The sequence below is a fragment of the Ambystoma mexicanum genome, chromosome 11 (assembly GCF_040938575.1).
Source record: "Ambystoma mexicanum isolate Mex_15411 chromosome 11, UKY_AmexF1_1, whole genome shotgun sequence".
Lineage (NCBI taxonomy): Eukaryota > Metazoa > Chordata > Amphibia > Caudata > Ambystomatidae > Ambystoma > Ambystoma mexicanum.
The window spans coordinates 124,412,735-124,433,738 of record NC_090934.1 but is presented as its reverse complement, the minus strand read 5'-3'; the positions used below and the strand labels follow the sequence as shown (position 1 = coordinate 124,433,738).

General features: G+C 45.8%; 1 protein-coding gene across 1 annotated transcript in view; it reads right to left on the bottom strand.

The window, feature by feature from the left end:
* The window catches only part of GNL2 (G protein nucleolar 2), a 448,358-nt gene that overhangs the window by 290,063 nt on the left and 137,291 nt on the right, over window positions 1-21,004 (bottom strand). The window contains exon 4 of the mRNA XM_069622651.1: window positions 11,073-11,212. Within this exon, the coding sequence (XP_069478752.1) occupies window positions 11,073-11,212 (140 nt within the window). The remainder of the gene's footprint in view (window positions 1-11,072; window positions 11,213-21,004) is intronic.

Here is a 21,004-nt window from a genome sequence, read left to right as displayed (position 1 = left end):
TTTGGAAAGTGGGATACCATGTCTCGACATTGGGCGTTCCTCTCCCACTTCCCCAAGGATCCCTCGCCCAGCTGTTCCTCCCACACTTGTCCACCTAGAGAGTCTGGATCCAAAGGCATTGGCCGAGCTCTGGCCACCCGAGTAAGGGAACCCCAGTGTTTAGATAGTGAAATACACTCTGGTTTTTCACAGTAGTCATTAAACTATTTTGTGGTTTGAAATACGTGTTCGGTGGACAAAGGATCTTACACAGGGCGCACTGTTAATTCCTTTTTGGGGAACAAGGAAGTAAGTTGAATAAATACCCTGGTTTACCCTCGTGAGGAGGGACCAGTTCTACCGATTCTTTTTGAAGAAGGGCTTGGATTTCTTCTTGGAGAATTGGTTGATGTTCTAGCGACATCGTGAGCCGTTTTGGGGGACGATGAGGTTCGATAAGGAACTCTATGGAGTACCCTTTTGTTATGGTGGAAAGCACCCACTTGTCCGACGTGATCCCCTCCCATGCATTGGCGTAATATGAAATTCGACCCCCTAACGGGGTAACATGGGAGGGGACCTGAACTAGAGCGTCTTTTTTGGGGCAGTGGTGCCTTTAGATGCTGCAGCCAGAGATCTACCCCTGCTAAATTGTGCTGCGTTTGGATATTTATTTTGGCTGAATGTAGATTAAGAGGCTCTTAGGTAACTTTGACCTTGAAAAAAACCTAGGTGTATTAAAGACAACTCTTTGAACGTATGGTTTGTTTCAAATTTGTCTTCGAGATTTTTTTAAGTCTCGTGTTATTTCTTGGCTGTTTCAAGGGCGTCATCTGCTGCCTTTCCAAAGAGCACATTGCTTTCAATGGGCATATTTAACAGAATTTCTTATGCTGCCAATTTAAATCCTGACTGACTTAGCCAGGCATGGCGTTTTAAGTAAGGTTCCATCTGCAACAATTCTGTCTGCATTATCTGCTCCATCGATGTAGCCTTTAATAACGTTATTTGCAACTGGTCTACCTTCATTGACGGTCTTTAGAATTTCTGTAAGACTAGCGTCTGGCACAGAATCTAGTTGTGTGTACTTTATCCCAAAGGGACCCATTTTAACTGGAGAGCAGGGTTGTGCTAGCAAACCACACCTGCTATGCAGCTGATGTTGCACCTTATGCAAAAAGCTTTTTGCGCTCTTTCTCTGGGGATGCCTCAGCAGAAGCTAATGGTGTCCCTGCTATTTTGCGGGTGGTGGTAACCACAAAGGAGTCAGGTTTGAGATGAGCCTTGATGTACAAAGGGTCAGAAGGTGCAGGCCTAAAAGTCTATTCTGGGGTGAACAGCCCTGGTAAGAGATGATGTAACTAGAGAGGGTTGTATTATTTTATTTATTGACTTAAGTAAAGGGTATAAATTGACCTATCGCAGGTTTTTCTTCAATTATTTTGTCTATGAAGTATAAATCTTGGTGAACATTGTGTGTATGTTATTTAAAGTGATCTGTTGCCCTTTTGAGCAGATCATTGTATGATGAGATATATTTTATTTATAGCTCGCCTATCCACAATTGTTTTAAGGCACAAGACAACGATCATATTAGGCCCTGTGAAATTGAGATCGCACAAGTGCAGGGAGGGGAAAGGGGGAGAAGTACCAGGGGAAGGTGAGGGGGAGAAGTGCAGGGCATATGATCAACAAAACAAAAAGAAGTGTGGCCAGCAGGTGGCAGTGCAAGGGTTCAGTGCAGGCTGCAGGTGATTGGGAAGTGAAGGTAAGGGACTATATGGTAACATATAGCCCCTACCCTAAGTGCAGGGTTGCCAGGCGGCGGTGCAGGTGTGCAAATGGAGGTGGAGGGGTAGGGACCTGGGCCGAGGTTAGCCAAGTAACCAGTTCAGTGATGGACAGAAAATCAGCAGGGAAGAGAGAAGGCAGAAGCAAAGAGGAAAGTCTTGCACAGGTTCTGGAACCAGAGATTGTTCTGCTCAAGTTTCAGAGCGGCAGGGAGGCTGTTCTAGAGTAAGGCGCCAGCCGAAGAGAGATCTGCCTCCAGCTCTTTGCTTGGAAAAGCGATTGCTCTTCCACCTCCAACTCCTTGAGCTAGAAAGCGCTCAAGTAGGGAGATACTTCAGAAGAGAAATATGGAGATATTTTGGTCCCAGGCCCCAGAAGGCCTTGTGGACAACGCAAAGGGTCTTGAATTTGATCCTTGGAGGCAATAGAGAGATTTCAGTGCTGGAGAGATAAGATCCCTGGCCAAGGACAAGTCTTGCAGCCCTGTTCCGGATGAGTCGCAGAGGAAGGAGAGTAGAGGCAAGCAGATTTCAAAGAAAAGGCAGTTACAGTAGTCAAGCCTAGAGGACCAGGGCTCTAGAGACAGTGAGCTTCTGGGAGGAAGGAGAGGAAGGGAAGAATACCTCCAAGGAGGTGAATTTGGTAGTTTGACTTCTTAGAGAAGTCAGAGATGTGAGGAGAGAAGGAGAGAGTGGAGTCAAGATAACCCTGAGGTTATTAACTACGCAGGTGGGAGCAGGAAGAGGGCCAACGAGGCCAGCCAGAGTGCAAGGAAAGGTGTGGGTGTGCTGATAAGGAGGATCTCAATATTGCTTGCATTCAGGCAGAGATCATTGGCGGTACACCATTCTTGCATTGCAGACAGAATCCGGGACGAGAGATAGAGAGGAGGCGGCAGAGGGGAGCCTGAAAATAAGCTGAGTGTCATCTACATAGCATTGGAAGTTGGAGCAGAGTGCAGCGATGTGGTGGGCGAGAGGTGCCAAGTATCCAGGAGAGAGGGTTAGGTCTGAGGAGATCAGAACATCAAGGGTGTAACCTGCAGAGCAAGTCCACCAGAGGTAAGAAGGGGGAGGGGAGGGGGGGGGGGGGGGGGAAGAGTCACAAAGATCAGGAGGCCAGTGGTAGGACAGTAAGCATCCAGGTGGATGTTGAAGTCTGCAAGGAGGAGGAGTGGAGTGGTTGAGGCCAGGAGGGAGGACGAGAGGTCTGCCCGCTCGGAGAGGAAGGGGGAGATCTGACCAGGTGGCCAGCAAATAGTAGCCAATGAGAGTGGCCAGGAGAGGGCGAAAGCCTACAGACCAGGCATTCAAATGAGGAGTAGGACTGCATAGTAATGCCAGAGGCAGGAATCCACTCCGGGAAGCTCAGGGCTACACTCCCACCGGAACGGTTGGATATGGGGGAAGAGGATTTTGTAGCCATCAGGAAGGAGAGGGTCAAAGCTTGTGACAGAGCCGAGCGTGAACCACGTCCAGGTGAGACCAAGGACGTCAAGGTCGAGTTCTTTCAGGAGACGGCAGATGTCAGGAGTGCTTGATGGCTGAGGGAAGAGTTAAGAGTGGCAAAGTGGAGAAAGTTGGCAATCTTTGAAAGACTTCCTGGAGGGCAAATCAGAGGTAATCCCTGTGGAGGTGTAGATGGAGCCTGAGGGAGGGCAGAGGAGGTAGGAGGAGAGGGCAAAGTAGCTGAGGAGGAGGAAGAGGGTGTCAGAGTAGTGGCAGAGGGTGGCGGGAAGGAAGCCGAAACGGGAGGGATAGCGGGAGAGGAAAGGCATTTGATAAAGGCGCGGGAAGCATCTATCAAAGAGGAGGAGGTTGACCTGAGCACCTTGGATCAAGACGGTGCCATTGAGGTAAACATTCATGATGACCTTAGAGGAGTGGATGGATCAATCACAGGATAAACAGCTACTGGCTGATCTAAATCTGGCGGTGAGAAGGTCAAGAATTGGTCGTCATCACCACAGTATCGTCAGGCCTCCAGCTAAGGATCATACCAGGCCTTTTTACGCATGAAAACCATGCAAATACGACAGCTTTATTTTCCTGCAGACATTTATCACAGGTTTAGAGCAGAGGGCAGGGATAGTCATGTTACTTGGAAACCAGCACGCCTTTCGATTTTTATTTATATGCATGTAATTGCAAGCCATGGAGAAAAGCCCCTGAAACAATTCTTTTCTCTGAAGCCTTTCATAAAAGAAATCAAACGGGCAGGTCCTCAGACTCTTCATGGAGCTTTTGGCCAGCTTACAGACGTTGCACTCAACTACAGATTTCGACCCCTGGCATGTGGTTCAAGCAGCAGCAAAGTAGTACAGCCAATTGGGGAAAGTCTTCCAGCAAAGTTTGCCCCACTTACCCAAGAGAAGAAGTTCTTTGCTGAGCTTCTCTTGTCGATTCGGAAAAGGAGTTTCGGCACAGCAGCAGGGCTTCACCAGAAGTTAAAACGGTCCAGGAAGATGCAACAAGCTTCTCTTCACGATTCCTTCATCAGATGTTTCTTCCAGTGGTTGACTGCCTTCAGTCCAAGAAGCCTCGCCTTTTATGCAGTTTTATCCCATTCATGAACAGCCTAGATTTCACTCACAGCAGGGTGGCTAAAAGGACAGCCAGTCAATCAGGGCTGGGTGCATTCAGGTAACCAAGGAGACTAAGGACTAAGGACAAGTAGGTTTTGAGCACCTCCCTCACTTCCTGACCTGCCAGACACACTGGAGCCAGGAGGCGGGTTTCAGTACTGAAGCCCGCCAAAAGGCAAAATGGGGTTACACCTGGTTTGGTGCGCAGAGTAAAACCCAACAAAGACTTCACAAACAAGAAATGGCAAAAAAAAGATCACCACAATGGTCACACATGGGTTCTATACTGCAGCTGAGGAGCCAGTCTGAGGTAGAAAAGCACAATGGTAGGAAAACTAAACCACTGCCACCAGCCCTTTAACCATTTAAGGTAGTGAGGGTAACAAAAATGTTTACATGAGTAAATAGGAATAGGAGCCACTAAGTAAATCCACATAAGATGGGGTGTGCTAGCCCTACGTATTAAAAATGTAAGTAAAGCCAATTTCACTTTACTATGCTTGGCAACTGTAGTTCACCCAAGAAAAGGTATTTAAACCTTATGCGAAATCTAAAAGGATTTCTCTGGGACACTGCACACACAATTCAAATCAGACCAAAATGCATGACAGTGAGAAAAAGGTCTCAATTCAGGATGAAAACTAAAAAATCCTAAAGTCCAGCAAAAGAGCTGGGGGTCTTTAAACTTGAAGGGAATTAGCACAGAAATTAAAATCAGTGTGTAAAATGCATTGTCTAGTATACATCCATTCAAACTTGAAGTCAATGGGGCACATTACTATAGTCAGTGGCAGCTGTGTCTTTGCTCAAGGTTGAGGGATTGTCATTAAACCAATCAAAGGTGTTATAACCTCTCAAAGCTTCAAGACTACAATTAAAATATCCAAAACCTGACTCGAGGACGTGCAAGCGCTGTACAAAAACAAACAAAGTTAAATTTGAAATTGAAACTCAGCAAAACCTGTCCCTGTAACAATCCAGAAAGATATTTCACTTTATGTAGCTTTTGATGCATGGTTCGTCCAACATCCAGGCACTGTAATTATTATACCCCAGTCGATACTCAGTTTACTGACCTCTGAAGGATGTTAGCTAATGGGATACTACAGTCGGTCGAGCGCTTGGTGCTGCGATCTGTAGGTTGCAGGTTGAAATCCCAGCAAGACCAACTCAGCCTGTCATCTTTTGAGGTCGATAAAGGAGTACCAACTTCAGTGTGGTGATAAAGGTTCTATGTACGGCGTTTTGCCAAAAGCACTAACAATTTGACCATTAAATTAGGTTTAGAATTTAGCATGGAGTCCTTGCCTCTCTGCACTCTTGTATCATAACATTGGCATACCATTAGGTAGTAATAGTTCCAGGAAATAAGGACTTTCATTAAACATCAAATGACAATTCTGCTATCAAACCTCAAAAAGAACACATTTCATATTTGCTCGACTATGTAATTGGCCAGGTGCTTGTGTTTTCAACATTTAAATATATACAGGAGATATCAAATGGCCAGACGTTATAGAACTAAATGAAAGGAGTATTTGTTAGGTAAGAATTGATGTAGTCACACTGTGTGAGACACTACCCAACACTTATCTACTTGGTATTAGGTGACCCACCTTTTGGTATAGGTCTGTACTACACAAGTTGTTAGTGTGACTGAGCAGCCAGGCCAATCAAGAGGGGTAAATGGGAGCTGTATTGCTCTACAAATGAAATCCGGAAATACAAGTAGCCAAGTAACACTTACACTCAAGGTCTCAGTTATAAATAGTTATTTAACATCAATTTTTAAATAAGCGTTTTGGATTTGAATTTGAAATATACTCAAAGAATCTTAGGACGCATTTATTGGACCCCAGTGAGAATGAAGGAGGGGTTTGATGGCTTCAGATTTATGTTGGGGATGTACTCGTTCAAGGGGAACTTATTTACATATGTTGTGGGAATGTGAACGAGTGCTTACCTTTTGGAAGGATGTTTTTGAACATGTAGATTTAGTGTTGGAAAGTCCATTTCCTCCAACTTTTCAGGTCTGCAGGTTTCCTCTTGAATGAAGGGGTTTGGAAATTTGTGGTGGTGCGGATTGCATTAATAGGGCACTGATGACGGGAGTAAAACATTATGAAAGTATGGAAGTCGCAGAAAAAGCCACATGATGAAGGCTGGCTGGTTGATTTGTGCTTTTTGTCAAGATGTGAAAGGTCTCGTGCTCATCGGTTACATCGGGAGACTGAATACTGTGAAAGTTGGGATTCCTTTAATGATTTATTTGGGTAAGGTGTAGAGAAATTTGGATTGGAAATTATAGTGTTGGATGGGGGGTGGGGGGGGGGGTTAAAGGAATGGTTCGGTCAGAATTATTGGCCAAAAAGATGGCCAATAATAAAAAAATATATATATATTTTAGATATTTGTTTTAAGTCCCTATGGAAAGTTTAGAGCAAAAGAAGCTCAAACTTTAAAATTACAAGAACTAGGGGACATCCATTTTGCGATTGCAGGCAGCGTCCTCGGCTCTGCTTTTGCGGCACTAAACAAGCAGCTGGGAGCTTTTTCTTACTGCAGCCTGAGCAGAGCTGAGGAGGCTGCCTTCACTTTCATTTTACGTTTTCTGTGCTCCCCAAGCCCAGGGAAGCACAGAAAACGTAAAATGAAGGCAAAAAGCAGAGGCGCACCAAGTAAAAATATAACGTATTTGGGATTGCCGTGATCACCACGGCAATCACAAATACAACGTTGTTATTCTGAATGCTGCAGCTTTTGCTGGAAGTCTCCTAGGCTGCCCCAACCCTGAGGGAGTCCAGGAGACTCAGCGAAAGCTGCAGCATTCAGAACAACAACGTTTTTGGATTTGTAAATACTGCAGCATTTACAAAAACCGCGTTGTGGTTCTGCCTTTTGCAGCTTTCACTTTGGAGCTCTCGGGCTTCCCGTGGGGAGCCAGAGAGCCCAAAAGTGAAATCTGCTGTAGGCAAAAACACTGCAGCATTTCTAAACACCTGCGTTGTGTTTCTGCCTGCAGCGGCTTTCACTTGGAGCTCTCGGGCTCCCCATGGGGAGCCCGAGAGCTCCAAAGTGAAAGCTGCTGTAAACACACTGCGGCATGGAAACACAACCGCGTTGTGTTTCTGCCTGCATTGGCTATCACTTTACGTCTCCGATGCTCCCCTGCCTGTGCACCGGAGACCCAAAGTGATAGCCACGGCAGGCAGAAACAACGCGGTTGTGTTTCAAAAACGCTGCAGTTTTTCTTTCTAAGTTTCTCAGGCTCGGAGGAGCCTGAGAAACTTAGAAAGAAAAACTGCAACGTTTTTGAAACACAACCGCGTTGTATTTATGTTTGCGGTAGCTTCAGCTTGGAGCCGAGCTCCAAGCTGAAGCTACCGCAAACATAAATACAACCTTTTAAAAGCTGCGGTTTTATTTCTACATTTTCTGGGCTCCTCCATCCCGGAAAACTTAGAAAAACCTGCAGCTAGTACCCATTTAAAAAAAAAAAAAAAAAACGAGATGCAGCTGCAGCTTTCCTGCCTGTAGTCGCTGGTCCCCGTCCTGCAGTCCGGCACCAATGAAGCAAAAGCCACCCAGCGGTAGCTTTTCTTTACTACAGCTGACTGGCTTTTGCTTCATTAGTGCTGCAAACACAAGCACAGGCTGCATCCATTTCACAAAATGGATGCCCCCTAGTGCTTGCATTTTTAAAGTTTGAGCTTCATTTGCTCGAAACTTTCCATAGGGTCATAAATAAAAAAAATATATTTTAGATATTGGCCATCTTTTTGGCCAATAATAATTCTGACCGAACCATTGCTTTAATGTCATGGTGTTTTGTTTGTGAATGTAGTTTGAGTTTAGAATCTGAATTAGGACAGGGGTGGGGATTTTGGAAAAGGTTGATTACTAATGGGATTATTGATATTTATATATTTGAAATTTTGCTAGAAAGTTGTTCTGTTTTACGATTCTCACCAATTGTTCTGTTTGATTTAAAATTAAATAAAGATTACTTTTTTTTAAAAAGGCAATTCATGTAACAAGGTAAATATACTTCAAAGTTACTTTTCAGAATCAGATCAAGTTAGTGGATAATCTTTGGATACGCTTCTTACACAAATCCTACACCCTGAGGTGACTTCAAACACAAGGACAGTATTGGCGTTTATATATCCCACTAATTCTACTTTGCAGATTCTGAGGTTGCAGAAAGGAAAGGTTAAAAGGAAGGTTAAACAGGTTCTCAGTAAATGTGAGGACAGCTAAACCTAATGAAATCTAGACACACCTTTCCCAGCAGGAACAGTCGACAAGCTACCACCCAAGAGGGACAAACAATATCAAAGTCAATGGACTATAAGAGTCTTCAGGGAGCCAGGACAGCCATAGTCAATTGGAACACAGGCTATGGAGCAGAGGCAGTATAGCCTGTGTTCCAATTGACTATGGCTGTCCTGGCTCCCTGAAGACTCAGATCAGTAAGAAAGTCTTGCAAAGTTAAAGAGTTTGTAGAAAAATCACTTGTAAAGTGACAAGCGGTTAAGCCTGTGAAAAGCGTTGGAATTACATCATACATTTCTTCAGTCCTAGACCGCCTCCTCTTCAAGGAACTCTTCCCTCCAACAGAACTCCAGGAACTGCTTCTTCGGGCATCTTTCCGAAAAGTAACTCTTTCCGACCTTGCTCCAGTCATGTCATCCTAGTTTCTCAGGCAAGAACCAAGGTCCCGGGTTCTGCTCGGACTACTGGGGATAAAGAACAAGTTACTTTCCCCATGTAACGTTCTTTCGACTGGATGTTCATCCAACGTATAATATTCGATATCCAGCTCTAGCTGCTTCTGAATAGTTTTTTTGGCAGAGGGCACTGTGCGTCGACTTGATGTCCCTCAAGGGCCTCCGTCTGATGTCATTGAAGGTATATATAGAATGACCAGCGCCCGTTGGCTTCAGTTCTGTTTTTTTCTTACAGTAGAAAAAACTGCATAACCACAGGAATTACCATACTCCGATTTGAAGGAGCGAAAGCTGTAATAGCATGGGAAAATTCTACTGTGGGGTAGGTTGGGAGGGCGATGAGGAATACGTGGGAGGAACATCCATTCGAAAGAACGTTACTAGGGGTAAGTAACTTGTTCTTCGAATAGATTGGATCCTCCCACGTCCTCACTCACAAGCCGATTAAAATCTACCGAGGCGAGTGCTTGTCTCTCCTTGGTTGTCATCTTGATGTCCACCTCTCTGGTTAGATTATGCCTGCACTACTTTTGCAACCACGAAGAGCTTAGGTTTTGCTCTTCTTGCATTATCGGCACCAAAGGCCTACTTAGGAGTCCTTAACCTTTCTAACAAAGTTGTTTGCCCCCACAAGAACCTACTAAGGTATCTCAACCCTCAGTTTATAGGTTCCAATTTCAATTTTTTGAACTGATTGAAGGCGATAGAGTTTTATAGTTTACACTTAGTTTCTTTTAAACTTACAGGTTGTACGGTTTTACCCCTTCTCTATTTGGACTTAATGAATAGGATTCTGTTGTACTACCATCCTCCTGATGAATGTTCTGTATTCAATTCTCCAGAACAGAAACATGTTGAAATATTAACTCTCTGGATTGTAACAGAGACAAACAAGTATTATACACGTTAATGAATTGTAGATTGTATGAAATGAATTATCGCTTTGCACTCCGAACTTTCTCACTGTAACAAGAATCATCTATTGGTCTTGACAAATTCCAATCAGAATTGCTGTTTTATAAAATGTTATTGTTGTAACTAGAACAATGAGTGCAATTGAATGTATAGGTATTTACTAAGTTAACAATATGTTTACTAAAAATAAACAAGGATATTTTAGTAAATATAAGGTCTGCTAACTTGCTACCTTAGACAACACAACCTGTTACCTAAAGCTCCATCTCTATTTATAATTATGGTCTATCTCCTCCGGCTTCGTATTGTGTTATCCGGAATTCCTCCGATAATTAGGTACGTAGTTACTGGCACCATTCCTTCCGGACTGCCACACTTTTAATGAGGCTCCATGTCTTGTTTCTATCTTGTATCTCCCTACAAGAATTTAGATAACCAGGTTACCCTGCTCTTTGTGTTGACAACACACACTACATGGTACCTTTGGGCACACTGACCTGGCAGTCTTCCTGTCACCCCGGGACATAGGGTTATATTGCCAGTAAGGTCATTGGATGGGGGATTCTCTGGAACAAAAAGATTAGTGAAGAGGCAGAAGTGACAGGAGTCAGTTTAGGAATTTCATCCTTGAGAGTCAGGCAATTGGAGAGAAGACTAGCAATCTAGGTATGGATTGATCTTCCTGAACCATCAACATAAGGTCTAGACAAATCTTTTTCAAGATAAGTATACCCAATAGAGAGTATTATTAGATGTATTTGGAAAAAGGGCAATGCTTCTTGGTGGAAAATGTATGGTAAAATCATAACTAAAAGGGACTACCTAAGAGTTCATTTTACCGACACAAAGTTAAAACAAAAACGGGAAGTATGCAATTACAAAACGTCCAATTAGATGGATATTGGATTCCTCTTACAATCTTACCCAAAAAAAATAATAAAAAATAAAAAACACATGAATGTATTTCAGTGAATAGTTCTGAAAAAAACATGCAGTTTTAGGATAGTGCTGTGAAGGTTTAGAACCAAACATTCAGTAAGCATATGTAACATGATAATTACACATCAACTTACATGCGGTTTAATTCGGTCGTGGAGCAGGGACATGGGTAGCTTTGTCTGCTTCATGACGACGCGGTATGGATCTTTCATGACTATGTCCATCTCATCCTGAAACTTCTGCAAGGAGGACTGCCTGATGACACGAGTGTTGCCTGTTAAAAAAGCAAGGGTTCCCCCACAAAGGCTTATTTGGTGCCATTTTAAGAATACAAACAGTAATGCGCAAAGTTCAATATCTTTACAAACTGAATTAAAATTAAACAAAAATAGATAAATTACAGATTTCCAAACTGTGAACCAAATATCCATTGCAGATTAAGATTGACCTATGTTCCAAATGGGGTATGGGGAATATACGCTCCAACACTAGTAACATAATGGGGTGGGGGGGGGGGGAACATGTAATACTTGTATGCCCCAACCTCCATATTTGCAGGACATCAGCCCTAAGGAGGGGACAGATGCATCATGTGCACAATGTGTCAGTGTCATGCGCAAGGGCCTCCCTTGCACATGTTCCACATCACTAATTCCCAGTCTCTCTCAGTGCAGATGGGGGAGGAGCATCAACAAGCAGATTTCTCTTTACTTATTCTGTTTGCATGCTAAAAATACACATTTAACAAGTAGCATTTCGATGAAATGATAATGAGAAAATCCCTTTAATTGTGCATACGAGTTCTATAAGCTAATGTGACCAGATTATGACCACAACTGCCTTTTCTACGCCATATGTTCATAGTAGTCTTACATTTGTTATTTTATTCTTCATCGCCTAAGAATGCTGAGTGGAGCAAACCAGTTAGAAGCAAGAACAAACTGCACTCTTTCCTCTGGCAAAGCATGCTGTTGGAGCACAATTGCATTTTTGGGGGTTCTACGGCCCCATTTTATGGGACACCACCTTTGATAGTTAGGATCTGTGTCTTATTTCTGTGGTCAGAGGACTTCTACTGAAGTCTCCCTGTCTCTGCAACCGTTTCCATGTTATCCTATGGTAGTCCATTTAGCTCCGAGACCACCCTAGAATGGTTTCATTGAGTAAGCTGGTAGAAGCCTCAATTTAGTTGTGGCTTCACAGCGGGCACAGCAAATTTTAGCTCATTATTAGCCGAATATGCCATAATGGTAGGCACTGGGGTACAAATCTATTTTTTTCATTTTTTTTTTTTTTTTTAAGTTTTTTCTTTTTTTAAGTCCTGCTCTGTACCATTTTGTTTTGGGTCTTTGTTTGAGCAAACCATGAGGCCGGCCTGGAATGCCTGTTGTGCCGACATGGGCTACCTCTGAGACAGGCCCTGCACCCTCTGTAGTGGTTTTACCTTGTTTAGAACTGTTCCTGGCCCTAGACCGGCCAATACACAGGCTGTTGGCGGTCTTAAGCACTTGATGGTTTTTAGGGCTAGACTAACCTTTGTGCAAATGCCCTTTTGTGTGATTGGAGGGCTGGATTAGGCCAGCATATGAGTGAATGGGTAGATCTGGCGGAGACCCTGACCAAACATCAACTCTGCTGGAATTTTAGAAGCTTTGCTTACTTGCTACTGGAGGATCTTTAAAGCGGTGCTGCTTTTTTTAAGGAGCTGGTAATACTGGCTGTGTCCGTTGCCTTTGTTCCAATTCTCATTTTTAAAAAACTGGAGTCCTTCTTGGGCTATCCGTCACCCTGCTAGCCCTCCTCACTGGATGGGTCGAAAGTCCTTTGCTGGAACCATTTTCACAATTTTACAGCTGTCTTCCCGAAATAGCCTCCGGTTTGCACACCTTGAGGTAGGAAGCTCCAGTCATACAGAAATGTGGTAGAGCAAACTTTTGAACAACATGAAAACTCCTGTAAAGTGACTTGGAAGGTACTTTAGGCCAAGAGGCTGGAATTATTTCTTGCACTCCCGTTAAGAAGACTTTCAAAGTCACCACCTGAGGAGGATTTAGCAAAGCGTTCACAACCCCCGATGACCTAACCTACTTAAGTAGCATACACCAAGCAGTACGGCTGAACGAAGAAGAAAGGGGCACCATTGTGTAGTACAGTTAACACTGTACAGAAATAGTAAAAAAGACTTGCACGGTAAGTACAAAACTTACTAATCCATTGCAGTACTACACTAAGGCACACTTTAAATAGAGATAAAAGTCAAAATGAAAAATACATACATATAGCTTAGATAGGTGACCCACTATGTGTTGCACACGACTTCAGTATCACAAGCATCTAGCAAACAAAGCTAAAGTAGAGACCGTAGTGAAATACACTAAAACAGACATAGTCTTCAGAAGTTCATCCTGGGTGTACAGTTTCAGAAAAAGGTTCCTGTGAGAATCCTTGGAGAGGCCATTCAGCTAAGGAGTCCAGGCCAAAGATGGCAGTTCGAGTGGAGCAAGAAGTTGTTTCAAAAGGTGACTTGTGTCAAATTGTAGAGTCCTTGGAAGCAGCTACCTGCCCTAGGGTCCAAGAGGATAACCCCCAAAGTACTGACCCAGACAACACCGTCCTGGGCCAGCCTTGAGTACTGTTGTGGTACACTGAACTTTGCACCCAATGCAAATCCAATGGGGAAGAGGTGGTTCAAGAAACTTAAGGATCTCATGCCCCCAAAAGCTGAGGTAGAAATGGTTCCAGGTGACAGTAAATCGCTGGGGAAGACTTGTCTTACTGGAGTAGTCATCATGCAGGGTCGAATTGCGTGTTCAAGGGCAATCACTGCTGGTTGTCTCTCAGTTCCTCTGGAGAGCATAGACCGTTGCGGGGACATCCAGGTTCAACAAACAAGAGACCCTCAGAGACCACTTGACCAATGCACACCTTGCATTGACTGAGGGCAGGGTCAGAAGGCACTCGGCAACATGGCGGGTGGACTTCAAGCTACTCTTATTTATTGTTTGGTTGTTAGGCGCACATACAATAAGAATATACGGTTTCAAAGCACCCACAGGGCAGGGAGGGTGGGAAATACATTACAACACAATATTTAAGAGCAGATGGGGGGCGGGGGGTAGAAGGACGAACCAACTATGCCTTGTGAGTATTCAGAACATGCAAGTGCAGAAAGAAAGAGGGTAAAGGGGGTGAGTCCAACCTCATGGGTGAGCCATGGACGAAGTGCTAGGAGTGTGGAGTGCTACATGGCCTGGTCTGCAGGAGATGCAAGTGTGAGTCTTCAGAGCAGAGTGTATGCAGATGCAAAGTGCCATGAATAGACAGGCGCTGGGAAGAATTGGAGTGGGAGTTCAAGCCCCCGAAGATGCATAAGTGCCAAGGACACAGATTCAGCAACTGAAGGATTAGCAGATGAGGAGGGGAGGAGGAGAAAAGGAAAGTCTTAAGGAGCTTCTGGAATTTCAGAAGATCCTGCTCAAGGTGCAGGGGGAAGAGGGAGGCTGTTCCAAAGGAGGGAGCCTGCAGAGGAAAGTGAGCGACCCCTGCCGTCGGTTTAGCTAAACGCTTTACACAAAGATTTGATGCCAGAGGAGCAAAGTGGTCTAGAGGCAGAGTATTTAGTGAGGTAAAGTTGGTGAGATAAAGTTGGAGATAATGTGGCCCCTGGTCCCAGACAGCCTTGTGGATGATGCAGAGGGATTAGAATTTAATCCATGCAGCAACCGGGAGCCAGTGGAGACTTGTGCAGGAGAGATGCAGTCCCTGGGCTTAAGGTCAAGGATAAGTCTCACTGCCCTATTCTGAATAAGCTGAAGGGGTCGCAGAATGGCTGTTCTAGAGAGAACCAGGGCTTAAGTTACATTGAGCCTCTGAGGGAAAGTGAGAAAATGTAGAATTCCTTTGAGTAGGAACTTCTTGGCAATATCCTGAGTGTGGGGGAGGAAGGAGAGGAGTCGAATAGGACTCCAAGGTTTCCGGCTTCAGTTGAAGGCACATGGGGCGAGCCCAAGGCGGAAGGCCAGAGTGATGGGAAGGAGGGAGCAAGGGGTCTCAATGGGAAGGATCTCAGTTTTACAGGCGTTGAGGCAGAGATCATTGGTGGTGCACCAGGACTGGATGGCAGATAGGCAGTCAAGGATGATGGAGGGTGCAAAAGGGTCAGCAGGGAGTCTGAAGAGCAGCGTGTTGTCTGCCTAACACTGGAAGTTGGAGGAGAAAGGAAATGAGGCGTGCAACAAGAGCAAGGTAGATGTTAAGAGCCGGGGGAGAGTATAGAGCCCTGGGAGACACCACAGGGAAGAGCGGTTAGTGAAGAAAGAGGACAACCAATCCAGCGCCCATTCCGAGAAACCAAGTGTATTGTGGATCCTTTGTATGAGGAAGGAATGGTTAACTGTCAAATGCAGAGGAACGATCGAGAAGGATAAAGACAGCTGGGGAGTTGAGCCCAGAGATGGGAGCAGTCCTTCACGGGTGTTCAGAAGAGCAGTTTCCGTGTCTCTGGATGCTCGTAAACCAGATCGATAGTCATGGAGGCCACCAAAAAGTTCAGGGAGAGTTAAGTTGGTGCAAAGCCAGCTTCTCAAGTAGCTTCCCCAGGAAGGGGATGATGGAGGGCGATAGCTGGCAGGGCAGGTAGGGTCAGAGGAAGGTTTTTTTTCAGGAGTGGGTGCACAAGGGAGTGCTTAGGGGGCTGGGAAGGGGAACGATCCAGTAATAAAAGAGTGATTGCAGAATTACGCGAGGGCAGGGGCAAGAGAGCCAAGGTTATTCTTGATGGTTCTGGATGAGCAAGTGGAGACCCGTTTAGAAGAGACATTCATGGAGCGGACAACTCTGGTAACTTCTTCAGGTGTGACAGGAGAGAAGGAGGAGTAAAGAGGGGGCAGGGTGGAATGGGTTGTGAGGGAGAAAGGGAGGTTGGAATGTCCTGAGTTTTGGGGGCAAAGTGTGAGCCCAGTACCTTGCAGAGGGCCTGGGAAGGAGGAGACTGCGGAGGGGTTGGCTAGTTCTTGCAGATTTTGAAAAGTTCATCCAAGTTATTGGATGCGCCGGAGACCCATGCCTGAATGTGGGCTCTTTTCTTTACACAGATGGCGAGTCTGTAATGCCTTTGGAGCAGGCGGCAGGCCAGTTTGCCAGAGGATGAGCCGGAGGTTAGCCACTTCCGTTCTGCAGCCCTGCACTTTCATTTCAGGGCTGCAAGTGCAGTGTTGTACTAAGCGTTACGCTTTGAGGCAGGTTTCAGACGGATCCTCATGACTGGGGCAATAATGCCAAGAGTGTTGGTGATAGAAAAATGGAGGTTGCTGAGGGTAGAGTCTGAGGTTGGGGGGGGGGGGGGGAGGTGAAGGTGGAGGCAAAGTCAGTCGCAGTCACTTGTTTCATCAAGCGGGTGTGCATGAACGAGGCTGTTGTGACTTTTGGGGGTGGGGAGGGACAGGGGGCCAATGGGACCCAGATGAGAGGAGAGAGTGGTCTGACCAGGAGCGAGGAGTGACTAATGGGGCGGGGGGTGGGGGGGGTGAGGGGGAAAGAGTTCAGTGTATGAGGGCATCCAGCTGTGTGGGTTGACCCAGAAGGGAGAATGAGAGGGAAAGCAAGGAGCAGAGGTCAGTGAATTGAGTGGATGCAGAGCTGGTGAAGTCCAGTTGAATGTTGAAATCACCCAGGAGAAAGGTTAGGAGGTAGGAGTAAGTAAAGAGCAGAAGTCAGCCCATTCAGAGAGCTATAGGGAGTAGCGCTGGAGGCTGGTAGATGGTAGCAATGGTCAGGGTGGAGGTAGGAGAGGTAACCAACTTGCAAACCAGGGTTTCAAAGGAGGAATAGGTCTGGGTAGGTAAGATGGAAGCAGGAACCCATTCAGGGAAGACTAAAGGCAACCCCTCCCCCTCCGCCACTGCAGTGAGGTCAAGGCTTGGAGATGATCTTGAAGCCGTCAGGGAGAAGGGAGTCAAAGGCAGTGACTGAGCTGGCATTTAACCAAGTCTCGATAAGAGCGAGAAGGTCGCAGTCAGGGTCTTCAAGAAGGAGACCGATGTCAGATGAGCGTTGGTTGGCTGAGCAGGCGTTAATCGCCAGGTGGAGATAGTCAGTACTTTTGAAGGTTTTCTGAGGCGTGGTACGTCATTTAGAGGAGGGAGAGCAGTTAATGAGAGAAGGCAAGATACGGTCAAATAGAAGGCAGTTGGTTTGTGGACCCTGAACCAGAATGGTGCCAGTGTGATAGACATTAACAAAGCAACAAGAGGACGTGAAACCAGCCAAGAGGACTTCCCACTTGGTGCCACTGTTAATAGAGAAGTTTGAGGAGAGGGAGAGCCTGGCGATGAGATGGGGATCCAGAGATCAGGAGAGGGGGACAGAGAAAAGGATATCGGTAAAAACCTCTAGATGAAGCACTGACGTAGGTGTCTGCAATGGGAAGTCCGGGGTTTGCACTAAAGGTTTTTTTTGTACTCTTCTGGTGAAGGTCAGCACAGGGTTTCTAGCTTTGTGGCAGTGCCATAAAGATGTAGAAGGAAGAGGGTGGTGACCACTAATATGTTGAAGAATAGTTCAAAGTAAGCCGATTTGAGTACCAATAAGTCCTTGGCACAAGGATTCACGACATTGACGGAGAAAGAACTAGGAAAAGGATCACTAGTTCATAGTACGCTCATGCGATGCTCGTGGAACAAACTGCAAGTATATTCTTATTTTTCACATTAGATCCTTAAGTATTTAAAAAAAGGATGGTTCATGACCAAAAGTGAAAGGTTCTCCCACATTCTTTAATAGTAGTTTAGGCAGTATGCACCCACAGATGTGTCCAAATAGTGTTTGGCAATGCATTTTGCAACGTGTTCCGTCTTCAGGGCTAGACACTATGCATTTTACAATACATTAGAATTGCAAATAAACATCCGGATTGGAGAGAAGAAAAAAATAAATAAAAGTCATAAGGTCAATAAAGGTTTGTGGTTCATGATTAGAAAAGTAAGAGAAGCCAAAATGAAGAGGCTTATTCCTCAAAAGATTTCACACTAGAAAGCTCTGTAGCTTATGCATTTGTAATATAAAATGCTAAAATTGGTTACCTGGCTGTGTGACGAGCCTTTCATCTATAAGGAAAATAGCATGCAAAAAGAAAATATACTGTTTGTTAATCTGCTTAGACTCACATGCTGTGCATAGGTCCGACATCCAGTGGTCACTGCGGAGTATTGCATTTTATTTTTCGTAGTCGAAAAGGGGACGTCGACAAGGCGTGTCTGTAACACTATCCCTATAGTGACGTGCGGTGTACCCACAATCCCTCACGCGTCTAGGTCCCCCAGATTGTTTTTTTTTCGCCCAGCTTTTGGTCGCCTTACGCGGAGCTCCTCGAGAGACATTGCAAAACATATTTCCAGGACCTTGGTCCTGACTTATTACATTAACACATAGATCCCTCCCTTCGACGTAGCTGCGAAGCTGTTTCTCCGCCGAACAAGATCTTCGACGGAGGAGACGAGACGGAGGAGATCCTTCGGCGCTGCCGAACACGTGGCCTGGCCTCGCCGGCCAACATACAGTAGGGCGAGTGGGGGGTGGAACTATCTTGTTTCTCTTCGAGAATGCCTTTCCTTTTCCCTTCCCTTTGGGGTTGTTATTACAAATTATTGCCTCAGCTATGGAGAGGACACCCTTTAGGTTTTGCCCGGGCTGCAAGGGCAAGTACACCTGGAAGGACAAGCATAAACGCTGTAATCGTTGCTTGTCACTCGATCATAAAGAAGATGGCTGCGCGGCTTGTCAGCTTTTAAAACCCAAAACTCTAAAAGAACGTAGAGTCAAGAGGTGGCCGTCTACGCCATGTCGAAGTCCGATTCCTCACCCGCCGCCGCGGAAAGTGACGAGGAAGGTGATAACACGACCTCCGTTGCGGAAGCCTTAAACCTCTCGAGTGAGCGCCTGCTTATGGGGATGAACACCCCGGCGACAAGGACGCACAAAAGACTCACTCCCATAAGCACACAACCCACGGCTCTTCTTCGTCGAAGACTAAGAATCCATCAGCGCCGAAGGAGACTCAGGGCACCCTGGCGTCTACCCCAGACCGTAAGAGTCTAAAGACCCACTCGCAAACGCAGCCGTGACCAGCGACTGGGCTTTCCACAGATAAAGGCGCTACCCCCAAACCATCCGACGTAACGCTCCATGTAAGAGCGCCCGTCGCAGTACAACATGCAACGCCCATAACCTCGAGACCAGAAACCTCCACAGACAATTTACTTGTCGAGAGCCTAGCGAGGATTGTTTCTGCCAATACCCATAAGCGGACGACGAAAGACATATTGAATACCGCGCAAAGGGCTAAAGACACGCCGAAAAAGCCGAAGGGGAGCCAGGAACTGCTCCCTTCATCTAGAGGGACTCCTGGCCTACCGGAAGGCTTTTCAGACGGCGACGGAAACCTTTCTTCGACGTTGTGGGAGAGGTCAAAGCGTTTCCAGGCAGAAAACACCAATTCCCCCCCCTAGACTACTCAGTGGTACCCCATGAAACTCGGAGAGACTCCATTTCTGTATGGAGAAGATGGAAAGGTTTATGGAAACCCAAAATCTACCAACACCCAAAAGACCAAGAGAAGGACTCCAGGGTCAAATTTCCTAGGCTGTTTAATCCTTCACATGAGGAATTAGATGTGTAAGACCTTACTGAAGAGGAACAACATTTTCAGGAAGAGGATGAGTTTTTGGGTGTAGAGAAAGAACGAAACCTAGAGGAGGAGGGTTTTAAAGAAGATCCAGATACAGGTGCAGGGGGCTTCGGAGAAGAACTAGAAGTAGTTACCTCATACCCCTGGCAGTCCCCATCAGCGTACTCGGACCCTGATGCCATAGCCCCATCTCCTCTCAAAGACTCACCTATTAGGAATACATCTCCTATAGATGACCATCCTACGTTTAATGCACTGTTGCGCAAAGCAGCAGCGCATTTCGAATTAGACACAGGGGAGACCTCTCCTGACATTGACTTTGTGGAAAAAGTAATTAAGGAGAAACCCCCTGTCAGTCAAACCATTCCACTCCTTGCCTCAGTAAAAAGAAGAATCACCCCTTCTCTATCCACTCCTGCGTTGGTCAGAGGGGTCAACCCTCGAATAGAAAAACTCTTCAGTCCATCTCCTTCTGACCCTTTGTACGTCAGGGGCCACTCCGTACCAGACTCCCTTGTAGTAACAAATACAAGGAAGAGGGCAGGGGTGCCACTGTCCACCAGCGAGGCACCTCCAGACAAGGAGGGGAAAAAGCTGTATGCCCTGGGGAAAAGAATCACAGCTTGCACCGCTTTCTCAGCAAGGACAGAGCTAGGCCCCCTAACAGACGCGGCTATGCCAATAAGCGCCTTTTTCGTGGCCAACGCCAGCAGCAGAATCAACAACAATACTCTGCCAACAACTGGTCCTCTAACCAGGTTAATAGTGGCCAGTACAATCGGAGAGGCCAATGCCGTGGCAAGGGGAGCGGTCAAGCCTCTACGCCTAGAGGCTCCCAGGCCAATAACAGCAAATGACCCGAAGATTCGGGTCCCCTCCCATGCATCACCGGTCGGGGGCCGGTTAACATCGTTTCTTCCAGCATGGGAGGGAATAACATCAGACCGTTGGGTACCATCAACCATAGCCCGCGGCTACTGTATAGAATTCAACAGTTCCCCAACATACAGACGGGGACGACGCATGACACCAGAACACCTCCCCATCCTTCTACAGGAAGTGGAACAGCTACTGGAAAAAAGGAGCTATAGAGGTCGTGCCTCTATCTCAGGTAACGGAAGGTATTTATTCAGTGTACTTCCTTGTACCCAAAAAGGAAGTAACCATGCGCCCTGTATTAGATCTGCGCCCAGCAAACAAATTTGTCAAGCCCCAAAAGTTTTGCATGGTAACCTTATGGGAAGTAATCCCCTTGCTATCACAAGGGGATTACATGACAACACTGGACATGAAAGATGCATACTTTCATATTTTAATGTTGCCAGCGCACAGAAAATACCTCAGGTTCATGATAGAGAACAAACACTACCAGTTCAGAGTGCT